General features: G+C 64.8%; 3 protein-coding genes across 6 annotated transcripts; 2 read left to right on the top strand and 1 right to left on the bottom strand.

Moving 5' to 3' along the window:
• Positions 1-127: 127 nt before the first annotated feature.
• Positions 128-4,352, bottom strand: MIEN1 (migration and invasion enhancer 1). Its single transcript, XM_042838658.1, has 5 exons — positions 3,924-4,352; positions 1,752-2,017; positions 1,507-1,604; positions 1,035-1,111; positions 128-931 (listed from the first exon to the last, which is right to left on the bottom strand). Exons 1-5 carry the CDS (start codon positions 4,350-4,352, stop codon positions 848-850), a joined length of 954 nt encoding a protein of 317 aa, XP_042694592.1. The 3' UTR covers positions 128-847.
• GRB7 (growth factor receptor bound protein 7) lies at positions 2,824-8,273 on the top strand. 4 transcript variants are annotated; one of them, XM_042838660.1, is made up of 15 exons: positions 2,824-2,890; positions 4,810-4,954; positions 5,035-5,180; positions 5,261-5,417; positions 5,482-5,603; positions 5,684-5,758; positions 5,912-6,049; positions 6,124-6,234; positions 6,357-6,455; positions 6,657-6,737; positions 6,821-6,937; positions 7,020-7,080; positions 7,183-7,270; positions 7,487-7,580; positions 7,659-8,273. In XM_042838660.1, the coding sequence occupies exons 2-15, from the start codon at positions 4,810-4,812 to the stop codon at positions 7,803-7,805; spliced, it is 1,581 nt and encodes a 526-aa protein (XP_042694594.1). In that variant the 5' UTR covers positions 2,824-2,890; the 3' UTR covers positions 7,806-8,273. The 4 variants fall into 4 exon arrangements, with proteins under 4 accessions (XP_042694594.1, XP_042694596.1, XP_042694595.1 ...); XM_042838662.1 differs by having other exon boundaries at positions 5,681-5,758; positions 6,187-6,234; XM_042838661.1 differs by having other exon boundaries at positions 5,681-5,758; positions 6,824-6,937.
• A 275-nt stretch (positions 8,274-8,548) lies between these two features.
• RDH8 (retinol dehydrogenase 8) lies at positions 8,549-10,860 on the top strand. Its single transcript, XM_042838668.1, has 6 exons — positions 8,549-8,645; positions 8,719-8,880; positions 9,298-9,477; positions 9,545-9,638; positions 9,712-9,895; positions 10,621-10,860. Exons 1-6 carry the CDS (start codon positions 8,549-8,551, stop codon positions 10,858-10,860), a joined length of 957 nt encoding a protein of 318 aa, XP_042694602.1.
• Positions 10,861-12,109: the final 1,249 nt, after the last annotated feature.

The following is a 12,109-nucleotide window of genomic DNA, read 5'->3' as shown; positions in this document are numbered from 1 at the left end:
CACTGAGGGAAAGCCCTGATCCCGCTGGGCTGCAGCCAAGAACAGGGCAGCAGGGAGCTGACCTAGCCCTGCTTTCACTGCCCGCCTCCCCACCACGCTCTCCAGGGACGCAGGGGAAGAGGAGCAGTGTTTTCCTCCATCCTTTATTCAGCACTGGATCGTGGGGCTTACAGACAGTACATAATAAATAGGGGGCGGCCACCTCGGCTCGGCCACGCTGCCCTGGGCTCAGCTGCCCTGCGGCAAAGGGCAGAGTCATTACGTGGGGAGGGTGAGAGCCAGGAGCCTGGGAACAGGGCAGCAGGAGAAGCTCGTGGCCGTTAAACGAACCCCGGGGCTGTGGGGATAGAGCCAAGCAGGGCTTCCCATGGCCAGCCGGTCCCTGCTGCCCTCGTACCTGTTTAAACAGTGATCAGAGAAGCTGTAATCATTAACGAACCGCACTCAAGTTTACGTTCCTCTGCATAAACCTTTGGGAGCTCTGAAGCCGCTGCGTCCCCTCTGACGGTCAGGTTGGGCTGGGCGTTCACTGGCCTCACAGGTCAGGAAGCAGCGGGGCTGTGAGTGCCCCAAACCCCCCAGGGGCTGAGAATGAGCCCCTCTGTGCTGCTGCTGGAGGGAGGGGCAGGAGGGGAGCAGGCAGGTAAGTGCCACGGTTACAGCCCACGTGTGGTGTGGACGCGGCCTCAGGAGATGGGCAGAGCTGGACCAGTGACAGCAGCACCATGGCAGCTCCCCTCCTTATGCTCCCGCATTCCTCCAACGTCCCCATGGGTGCAGGAAGTTTAACGGGGAGCAGCAAAGCACGGGGTGCTGAGGGGACAGGAGACCCCCACCAGGCGCGGGGCTACAGGATGACGCAGGGGGGGCGGCTGTTGGTGATCTTCTCCAGCGGTTCCCCATTCCTGGCTCTGCGGATCGCTTCGATCAGCTGTGGGGATGAGGGGGGGGCACACGTGTGGCTCTCAGTTGTCCCACACTGCTGAGCCCCCACCCCCCCACACGGCCCAGGGGGAACCAGGCTGGGTACTCACGTCCTTCTCGTAGGGAAAGCCTCCGTTCTCCAGCTTGGAGAAGACCAGCTGCCCGTTAATCTCAATCTCAAAGGCGCCTTGTAAACAGAGGGAGCCATAAGCTGTGCCCCCCCCTCACTCCCATCCCCACCACCCCAAACCGCAGCAGGATGGGGCTGAGGGATCCTGGGGGGAACAGATATGGGGCTGAGGTCAGCCCACGGCCTCCAGAGCTCAGGGAGTGAGGTACAACCCCCCTCCACCCCCCTCCCACCTCTGTGCGAGGTTGTAACGGGCTCAGTCCCAGCACCTCCCAGCAGGTGGGGCTGAGACCCAGTGCAGCACCAGGGAGGGGAAACACACAGACAGACACCCGCACACGGACGGACACACGCACCTTTCCTCATGGGAAACACCCAAAGCCCCCCGGGAGCCCCCATACTCCCATAGAAAAATCCAAAGCCCCCCCGAAGCCCCCCGCCCCGGAGCTCACCGGTGCCCCCCAGGCGGGACTCGATCTCGATGTCGGGATATTCCTCCCGCACGGCGCTCGCCAGCTCCTCGTAGGTGGCCCCGAAGCCGCAGGGTTCGCTGCGGGTGGGATTGAACCCAAAAGCTGCGCCCCTCCCCTCCTCGCCCCACAGACCCACATCCCGCCCGGAGCTCCCCGCGCTCCTCCAGCGCCGCCGCAGCCCCTCAGGGCCCCTCAGCCCCCCCCCGAGGTGGCGGGGCCCTCACCAGTACTCCACCATGATGTGGACCCGCCGCTCCGAACCGGAACTGGAAACAAAACCGTCACCGGCCTCGGTCTCGGTCCCAGCGGCCGCCGCTCCGTTGCCACCGCCGCTGCTCATGGCCGCACTCCTGCCGCCGCTTCCGGGTGCTGCCACGTGACACGGAGCTTCCGGCCGCTCTGCACCGCCCTCTCGTCTGCTCCGTTCCCTCCGCGTTACCGCCCTCTGCTGTCGGGAGGGACGTATAGCACCGGGACGTGCCGCTGCCCCCTGCGGAGTGTGGGGACGCAAAGGGACCTCATGGGGACACGCGGAGATCCGTGGGGCACAGAGGGACCTCGAGGGGATACAGAGAAACCCCCCTGGGGACACAGCGACCCTCCGGGAGCTCCACAGGCCCACGGGGGATGTGCACAGAACCACAGAGCCTGCACTGCACCTGTGGGACCTCCACTGACCTTCCTGCCATGGGACCCCCACGGTGTGACCCACAGCCCGCAGCCCCACAGGACCCTCACGGGACCCCCAGGGCACCCTCGGGATCCTCTGTGGAGGGAAACCCCGTGGGGACCCCCTCTGGAGACTCAATGACCTTCTGGGACCCCCAGCACCCGACAGGGATCCCCTGTGCCTCCTATGGGGGAGGTCCCCCACAGGGACACCCCTGAGCCACACGGGGACCCCACATCCCCCATGGAGACCCACGGGCACCCTCCATGCATCTCCAGCCATGTGTGCCTCACGTATCACCCAGGAGACCCCCACAAATGCCACTGGGGACCCCCATCCCCACTCCAGCCCCCCACACATGGTTCCCAGTGAGAGGGTCCCACCCCACACCTTGGCTGGCCGCCCTGCGGGGCAGAGGCAGGCAGGGGAAGGCATCCCCCCATCCTGCATCCCACCCACCTCTGCCCCACATCTTGGCCGGCCTCGGGGTCACCCTAGTGCATTGTGGGAAAATCCCCATCCCCTGTGGGACCAAAGCTGGGCTGATCCCATCGCGGGGCCGTTGTGGGGCCGGGGCCGCCCCAGCGCAGTGATGTCAGGCGGGGGCGGGCGCTGGCGCAGGTAGATAAAGCCAGGGAAAAACAGGAATGCCCGGTCCGGCGGGAGGGCGGCAGGAAGCGGCGAGAGCTGCAGGTAGGAGCGGGGTTGGGGTGGGGGTCCCTGTGCTGGGGTACCGCCAGGCGCTGCTCCCCTCTCCCCCATCCCGGCCCTTTTCCCCTCGTCTTCCTCCCGGCTCCTCTTCTTCCTCCTTTGCTGCCAACGCCCCGTAGTTACAGGAATCCCAGTTCTACGGCACCGGCACCCAGCCAGCCCTCACCAGCAGCCCATGGGACCCCGTCCCTGTAGCCTTGGTGACCCTCTAACTTCATTCCATAACTCTGGTGACCCTGGAAACCGTGCCCTATAGCGCTGGTGGCCTTGGGATCCCACCCTTTCCTCCTGGCGGCCCTGGGATCCCGTCTCTTTAACCCTGGTGGCCCTCAGACCCCATCCCTTAAAACCAATGGCCCCAGGAACGTTGTCCCATAACTGTAGTGGCCATTGGAACCAACCCTTGACTCTGTTGGCCCTATGGGATACAGTGCGGTGACCCCCATCTCCCAGCCCCGCAGCCCTGTGTCCCTTAACCCCGGTGGCCCTGCTTCCCCCACCCCATAGCCCCAAGGCCCTCCCTTTGTCCCAGACCCCAGGGATATTCCATGTCCCCCCTTGCTGTCACCACCCTGCCACAGCCACTGGGTCGGGGTAACCTGAGGCCACGGTGAGGGGCTGGTGGAGGTGGGGCTCTGTGAGGTCCCCATCCACACCCCACCCACCCTCAACACCTCTGTTATCCCCTTTGTGTCTCTACTTTGAGAACTAGGAAGGGGCACCAAGCCCACAGCACCCAGAGCTGGCAGGGTTTTGGGATGAGGGGAGAGAGCAGTGGGACGGGGCTGAGGCTGGGATAATGATGTGGATGGAAAGGGGATGGGGATGGTGGTGGCCCCGCACATCTCAGTGCCACGGCGCTGTGGCACCACGCAGACAGGGCCCCGGTGCCCACCCAGCCGTGGACTTGGATCTCACAACATCGCCATCGGGAAGTGGGGCTGGAGAGGCCGCGGGTGAATGATTAACCCCGAGTGCCACCAGCACGGCACGGTGCCACACACGCGTGTGTTACGTGTGCCGCGTGCCAGGCGGCCGCACCGCTGCGCCGGGCTTTGCTTGCTTCTGCTTGTCCTGGGCAGCGTGTGCCGCGCCACGCCAGGCCGTGCCCATCCACACCGAGCCGTGCCAGGCAGAGCCACGCGGGGTCCCCTGGAGCACCGCCGTGTCCCCGTGTCCCCTGCATGTGTGGGTGCTGGCAGCGGGCGCGGAGCCATGGGCGAGGGCGGCACGGCGCGGCGGGGGGCCGTTCCCACGGCGGTCTCCGTCTCCTCGCCCCCGGCCCCGGCGCGGCACGGATGCCAGCACGGTGAGGTGGAGCTGGGAGCGGCCTCCAGAACTGGTTTGGCCGGACCCGAGGAGGTGGCTGGGCTGGGCTGTACCGCGCCGTGATGACGGTTGTGCCGGCGCGGCGCTCGCGGCTCGGCTCATCCCGGCACAACATGGCACAGTTCGTCCCGGCACAACACGGCGCAGCCCAGCTTGGCCCACTTCAGCCCAGCATGTCTCAGCCCAGCCCGGTTCAGCCCGCTTGGCTGGTTTCAGCCCAGTTTGCCCCAGTTTGGCTCAGTGCAGCCCTCTCACCCACTGCCTTGGCACCACCAATCTCCCACTGGTGATGCTGGAGCACTGGAGCGCCTCCCGCATGGGAAATGGAGGCGTGGGAGATTCTCCATTGTCTCATATGGAGCTGCGCTCTTCACTGCAGTGCCGAATCTTTGGGCTGAGGACGGCGGCACCGGCAGCATGCAGCCCCCTGGGGGTGGGCAGGGGCACCGAGGGGGCAGGTGGAGCAGTGCTGAGTCACCCCCACACTGACTCACAGCACTCAGCACCAGTGAAACCCCACTGGGGTGCTGCTGGGTGGGATCCAGCTGCAGCCCCCATTCTCTGCCCTTCAGATGATGCCATGGACGGGGGGGCCCAGCAGAGTTGTGTCCGGGACCCCCCCGAGGTGGGCAGCGTGGAGCAGGAGGGGGACGTGGGCGAGGGGCCGCCTGCCACCGACCTGCGCCGCTCGCAGCCCCTCTTCATCCACAGCACCAGGTGGGTGCGAGGGGCTCAGCCCTGCGGTGTGGGGTGGGCTGGGGGGCAGACAGGGGGCTCAGCCCATCTCTGCCCCACAGCCGGCCGCTGTCAGAGGAGGAGCCGCGTGCCTCATCACTGCCCAACATCCCCAACCCCTTCCCTGAGCTCTGCAGCCCTTCCAACTCGCCAATCCTCAGCAGCCCCCCCGGCGGGCAGGGACCCCCCCCGTGAAGGCGCCTGCCACGTGAGTGCCCGGCGGTGGGTCTGGGGCCTCCTGGGGTCTCCTGCAGGGTAACGGGGCCCTGACCCACTGCGGTCTCACAGCTGGTGAAGGTGTTCAGCGAGGATGGGTCGTGCCGCTCACTGGAGGTGTCAGCAGGCACGACAGCACGGCAGCTCTGCGAGATGCTGGTGCAGAGGACGCACGCGCTGCACGACCACAGCTGGGCCCTGGTGGAGCTGCACCAGCACCTGGCACTGGGTGAGTGCACGGCACGGCACGGCGTGGCACGGTGACGGCCCCCGCTGAGCCCCTGTCCCCACAGAGCGCTGCCTGGAGGACCACGAGTCGGTGGTGGAGGTGCAGAGCATGTGGCCCCTTGGTGCTGACAGCCGCTTCGTCTTCCGCAAGAACTTCGCCAAGTATGAACTCTTCAAGAGCAACGCGGTACGTGAGCCACACTACAGGGCCCCGTCTCCCCACGGAGAGCCGCAGGCATCCCCTGACCCACCTGTTCCCCCCAGCAGTCCCTTTTCCCCGAGGTGATGGTGTCCAGTTGTCTGGAGGCAAATAAGAGCATGGCGCACTCGGAGCTCATCCAGGTATGATGGCGCTGGGCTCGGAGGCTCCGTGAGGACTCAACAATGCCATGGGGACCCAAACGTGACGCTGGGACCCAGCTGTGCCACGGGGACCGATCCATGCCACGAGGCCCTGCTGTGCCTGGCCGCCCCTCAGCCCCTGTCTCCCCCCAGAACTTCCTGAACTCCGGGAGCTGCCCTGAGGTGCAGGGCTTCCTGCAGCTGCGCGAGGCCAGTCGCAAGGTCTGGAAGCGTTTCTACTTCTCCCTGCGCCGCTCGGGGCTCTACTACTCCACTAAGGGCACGTCCAAGGTGAGGTGCAGTCAAGGGCACCCCGAGCCCAGAGGCAGTGGGAGCAGCCCCTGATGCCCCCTCCCCGGCCCCAGGACCCCCGGCACCTGCAGTACTTCGCCGACCTCACCGAGTCCAACATCTACTACGTGACACAGGGCAAGAAGCACTACGGGACACCCACCGAGTTTGGGTTCTGCATCAAGGTGCGCCCCTTCTGGGCACCCTACCCAGCTCTGCGCAGGGTCTTTGCTCACTGAAGGGTGACAGGGACTTGGGGGCTTTGGGGGACTGCTTTGCGATGGATCAATCTGGCTTCGCCCCACAGCCCTACAAGGTGCGCAGTGGGGTGAAGGGCCTGAAGCTGCTCTGCAGTGAGGATGAGCAGAGTCGGACCTGTTGGATAGCAGCATTCCGCCTCTTCAAGGTGAGCCCCAGCTGGAGGGCGCTGGGGGGCAGTGAGGGGTACCAGAGCGATGCTGGTGGGATGCTGAGGGATGTTAGAGGGGTGCTGGTGGGGTGCTGGGAGGGCAGTGGGTGAGACTGGGGGATGCTGAAGTGCACTGGGAGGCACTGGGGAGACGCAAAGGGAGACTCACACCGCCTTGCCCCCCTGGGGCACCCCCAGTACGGCATGCAGCTCTACCGCAACTACCAGCAAGCACAAGCACGCCTGAGCCAGCACCCCTGGATCACCCCCACACCACTGGTGAGTGCCCCCCACCCTTCCAGGCGCAGCTCTGATCCACGGGGTGCCCCCCGCCCCCCAGCTCGCTGTCACTGTCCCCACAGCAGAGTGTGTCAGACAGCGCGCTGGTGGCCATGGACTTCTCAGGGTGCACAGGGCGGGTGATTGAGAACCCCAGCGAGGTGCTGACAGCAGTGCTGGAGGAGGCGCAGGCCTGGAGGGTGAGTGGGGGGCACAGGCTGGGAGCGGGACCCCCCCTCAGCGTGCGCTCACTCTGCTGCTTGCTTTGCTTCGCACGGCCAGAAGAAGACGACACACCGGTACAGCCTGCCTGCTGCCTGCCAGAGCTCCCCGCTCAGTGCTGGTGAGCAACACCTGTAGGCAGGAGCATGGAGACCCCCAGCTCAGGGGTTCCTGCCCGGAGGGGTGGGGAACCCCTCCTGGTGACCCTCTCCTCTCCCTGCAGCCATTCATCGCACCCAGCCGTGGTTCCACGGGCGCATCTCACGGGAGGACACCCAGCAGCTCATCGGCCGCCAGGGGCTGGTGGATGGGTATGGAACAGGGGGGGTCGTGGATCAGGGACTCCTTGGGTGCACACGGCCACTGGGGGTCGTGGGGTCCCACAGTTCATAAAGGGCTCACAGGGGGTATAGGGAGGTCCTGGAGCCCAGGGGATGGGGGGGGATAGGATGGCAAGGTGGAGGGGGACATAGGGGTCACACTTGGCCCCTCGGGGCTTTGGGGTGACTCTGCTCTGGGGCTCGCAGGGTGTTCCTGGTGCGGGAGAGCCAGCGCAACCCCAAGGGCTTCGTGCTGTCCCTGTGCCACCTGCAGAAAGTCAAGCACTATCTCATCCTGCCGGTGAGTGCCATGGCTGCGGGGAGGGTATGCGGGGGTTGGGGGGAGGACAGCCAGGCCTGATGCTCACCTGCCTGGCAGAGCGAGGAGGAGGGACGGCTCTACTTCACCATGGACGACGGACAGACCCGCTTTGCTGACCTCATCCAGCTCGTGGAGTTCCACCAGATCAACCGTGGCATCCTGCCCTGCAAGCTGCGGCACTACTGCACCTGTGTGGCCCTATGAGCCTGGCGCTGCCGGCACGGCTTGGCACAGCTCAGTATGGCATCGCCGGCAGAAATTGGCACAGCTTGGCACGGCACTGCTGGCATAGGTTGGCACAGCTCAGCGCCGTGCAGCAGCACTGGCACAGCTCGACACAGCCAACACTGCACAGCACAGCCCTGCCGGCACACAAGGGCACCGCTCGCAGCAGTGAGCGCAGGGACGAGGGGGGCTCACCCCACACCCCGCTGCTGTGGCCCCTCACACTCTTGCACTTTGTCCCCCTCAGCACCAGCCCCTCCATTCTCACGGGGTCATGGCTGCAGACCCCTCACCCCCATCTCCAGGGGGCTCGTGGAGTTGCTCCCCTCCCCATCATGAGGATGCGGGGCTTGGGGTCTCCACCACACCTCCCCATGCCCCCCCCCCAAGGCCAGTCGAACTGTGATGTGTTTTATACAAAATGAGAATAAACGTTATTTTTTCAGAGCTCCTGTTTCTCCCCTTTCCAACGCCATCCTCATCCCCGTCGGGGGGGCTGTGGGGGTCAACCTCGTCGCATGGCAGCAGCTCCCCCGCACCACCACGTCCCCGCAGTGCCCCCCCGGTGCCACACAAAGGCCCCTCTGTGCACCACGTGCAGCTCAGCCACGAGGCCCCGCAAATCCCAGAGCCGGGGAGGATTAGCGGGGTGGGGGGATTAGGGCTGGGATTTGGGGGCCAGCAGCTATTAAAGCCACGGCGTGGGTGGTGAGGCCGTGGCCATGGCTCCCCGCACCGTGCTGATCACCGGCTGCTCATCCGGCATCGGGTTGGCGCTGGCGGTGCGCCTGGCACGGGACAAGCAGCGCCGCTTCCGAGGTGAGCAGAGCAGGGGGTGCCAACGGTGCGGAGAGGGAGGACGGGGGGCTGATCCCTCCCGTGCCCCCCTCAGTCATCGCTACGGTGAGGAATATGGCCCGCAGCGCAGCGCTGGTGGAGGCGGCGGGGTCAGCGCTGGGCCGGACGCTGGAGGTGAAGCAGTTGGACGTGTGTGACGAGGCGTCCATCCGCGCCTGTCTCGACAGCATCCCCGGGCGCCGCGTCGATGTCCTGGGTGAGCCACGTCTCTGTGTGGCCCTGCAGCTCCCCACGCACAGAGCCCAGGCTGCTCCATGCACCAGGGACACCCCGTACTGGGGACATCCTGCACCAGGGGCGTGCCGCACTGGGGTCACCCCCTGCACCAGGAGCATTCTGCATGTGGGTTACTTACTCCACACACTGGGGACATTCCATTGCTGATGACCCTCCTCCCATGTGGCACTGGGGACCGGGAGCCCCTGGGCCAGCAGTGCCCCATGCACTGGGGACCCTCCACGCTAGGTGCACCACAGTCCTTTTGTGCCAAAGACCCCCATTTCCTGGGGAGCCTCCATCCCACACCTCTGTGCCAAGGTCCCATATTGGGGAACCCCCATTCCAAGGGTGCCGGGGACCCCAGCTTGCCCTTAACATGCTTTGCACCCCACAGTCAGCAACGCCGGCGTGGGGATGATTGGGCCACTGGAGTGCCAGAGCCTGGCGGCCATGCAGGGGCTGATGGACACCAACTTCTTTGGGCTGGTGCGCCTGGTGAAGGAGGTTTTGCCAGACATGAAGCGTCGCCGCAGCGGCCACATCGTGGTCATCAGCAGCGTGATGGGGCTGCAGGGTATGGGGGCACAGGGCGCTGGGGGGCTCCCCATCCTGCACACCCCCAACTGCCACTCCTCGCCCAGGCATCGTCTTCAACGACGTCTACGCCGCCTCCAAATTCGCCGTGGAGGGCTTCTGTGAGAGCCTGGTGGTGCAGGCACTGCGCTTCAATGTGGCGTGAGTGGGGGGCTGAGGGGTGTGTGGGGGGGGGGGTCTCAGCCACCATCATCCTCAGAATCCCACCCTGCAGCATCAGCCTGGTGGAGCCGGGGCCGGTGACCACTGAGTTCGAGGCCAAGGTGTACGAGGAGGCCAAGCGCGCCGACTACTCACAGACCGACCCTGAGACCGCTGCCATCTTCACCGACCTCTACCTGCGGAACTCCAGGGATGTCTTCGCCAGCCTGGGGCAGAGCCCTGAGGACATTGCAGAGGTGATGGCGGAGCTGCAGGGTGGGATGGGAGGATACAAGAGAGCTCAATTAGCACTAATGAGGAGTAGCAATTGGGCGGCGCTGGCATCTCCTGTGTTGACTCCTTCCTCCTGCTCCTTAAAATCCCCCAAAGTGGGATGGGGACGGGTTGGGATGGGGATGTGGTGAGGATGGATGGGGATGGGGTTGGAATGGGAATGGGAACTGGAATGGAAATTTGTGTGTGAATGGGAAGGGGATAAGGTGAGCATGGAGGTGGAGATGGGAAGGAAATGATTGTGGGATAGTGATGGGATGGTGATGGAAATTTGGGTGGGAATGGAATGGCCATAGGGTGGGGCTGCAAATGATGGGGATGAGGATGGGGAAATGGTGTAGAGATGTGGATGGGAGTTGGATGGCAATGGGGATGTGGTGGAGGTGGAATGTTGGTGGAAACTTGGTGGGAATGGGGATAGGATGGAGATGATGAGGGTGGGAATAGAATGGGAATGAGAATGTGAGCTGTATGGAAATGAGGACGGGGATGGAGATGAGAGGATGGGGATGATGGGATGGAGACGAGGGAAGGGAGATGAGGGGATGGAGATGAGGGGAGGGAGATGATGGGATGGAGATGAGGGGATGGAGATGAAGGGATGGAGATAAAGGGATGGACACGAGGTGATGGACATGAGGGGCTGGAGGCAGGGATGGGAAGGCGACCGTGCCGTCCTCATGTGCAGCACACACTGCGGGTGATCGAGGCGGCCCGGCCGCCCTTCCGGCACCAAACAAACGCAGCATACACACCGATGGCAGCGCTGAAACACGCCGACCCCAGCGGTGCACTCATGACCGAGGCCTTCTACAAACTGGTGTTCAAATACAGCGCCGTGCTGCGGCTCGGGCTGCGCGCCATCCGCCTGCTGCGCTGGAAGGCCCAGAAGGTGAAGGCGGGCGCCCGGCTGCTGGGCTTCAAATAGACCCGATTACCCTGGATTCGGCCAGGGGTGGCGCAGGGGGCTGCGAGGGGCAAGCAGAATCGGGAGCCGTGTGGTTTCACTTCCTGCTCCCAGCCCGAAGCAGCACCTGAAATAGCAGCGGTATTAAAATCGGGAGCGGTATTTTTAACAGCGCCGGGTGAAAGAGAGCAGCGGCTTCCTCCGAGAGCGCAGCGGCCGTGACAGGGCTGGGAAGGGCTTCAGCTGCTCCCCCCGGCTCCTCCATCCGTGGGCACGCAGTGCCACGGCCCCCCCAGCATCCTTCTCCGAGCCTCTGATGCGGGGCTGGAAACGCACCAGGTTAGCGATGCACCGTGTTAGCAGCAATGCAGCGCGTCAGCAATGCATCCAGCTGGAAATACACCGAGTTGGTCAGTAATGCGTGCCCCCCCAGCTCCATTTGGAGCCCCGCAACATCAGTTCAGCACGGATGGGCAACAGGACACTGCTGGATCAGCTGCAGCACTGGTGCAGGAGCTTTGGTGTAGAGATGGGAGCTGGGTGCACGAGGTGAACATGGATGCAAGGCGGGTGCACGGTGCAGGGGTTAGTGGGGATTGCATGGTGAAGTCTGAACACGGAGTGCACGGCAGGATGAGTGCTGGGTGCAGTGTGTGCAGTGGGCGCAGGACAGACACAAACCAAGCGCCAGGAGTAGGGGCTGCTTGGTGTGCCGGGGGATCCCAGCACCCCACATCACCCAGGGGCTCCCCGAGGGGTGCTGGTGGGGGGGAGCAGGAGGAGCTGCCCCTCCTGAGCTGTGCACCGGTGCATGAGCATGCAGCGTGACTGTGCCAGGAGGTGAGAGGGGGGGGAAACCGCAGGGAGGCCCGGCACAGGTCAGCACCACTTCTCAGAAACCTTCCTGGCTCCCACTGCATTTCCTGCTGCAGGGATGCACAGCTGGCACCGCTGCAGGGCCCATAGTGAAGCCCTCCAGCCTGGCTCCAGGACCCTCACCCCATGCACGAGAAGCTGGTGGCAGCTGCAGCACCGACACCGTGCCCCAACAGCGCCCCACGCTCCCAACACTGCACCCCATGCACCAACGCTGTGCTCCATGCCCCAGCACCTTGCCCTTGCTGCTGCCGCACCCGTCGCCTCCCCACCCCCATTGGCTCTGGGTGCTTTGGGGACAGGATGGAGAAGGAAATATTTTTGCACGATTCCCCTCCCGTCTTGCACAAGTTAATGACAAAGCGGCCGTGGGGACAACGGCCCCCCCCCCCCC

Source organism: Centrocercus urophasianus, unplaced genomic scaffold, assembly GCF_019232065.1.
Source record: "Centrocercus urophasianus isolate 14NV4802_14NV808 unplaced genomic scaffold, USGS_Curo_1.0 seq_883, whole genome shotgun sequence".
Lineage (NCBI taxonomy): Eukaryota > Metazoa > Chordata > Aves > Galliformes > Phasianidae > Centrocercus > Centrocercus urophasianus.
This window is presented reverse-complemented; position numbering and strand designations above follow the sequence as displayed.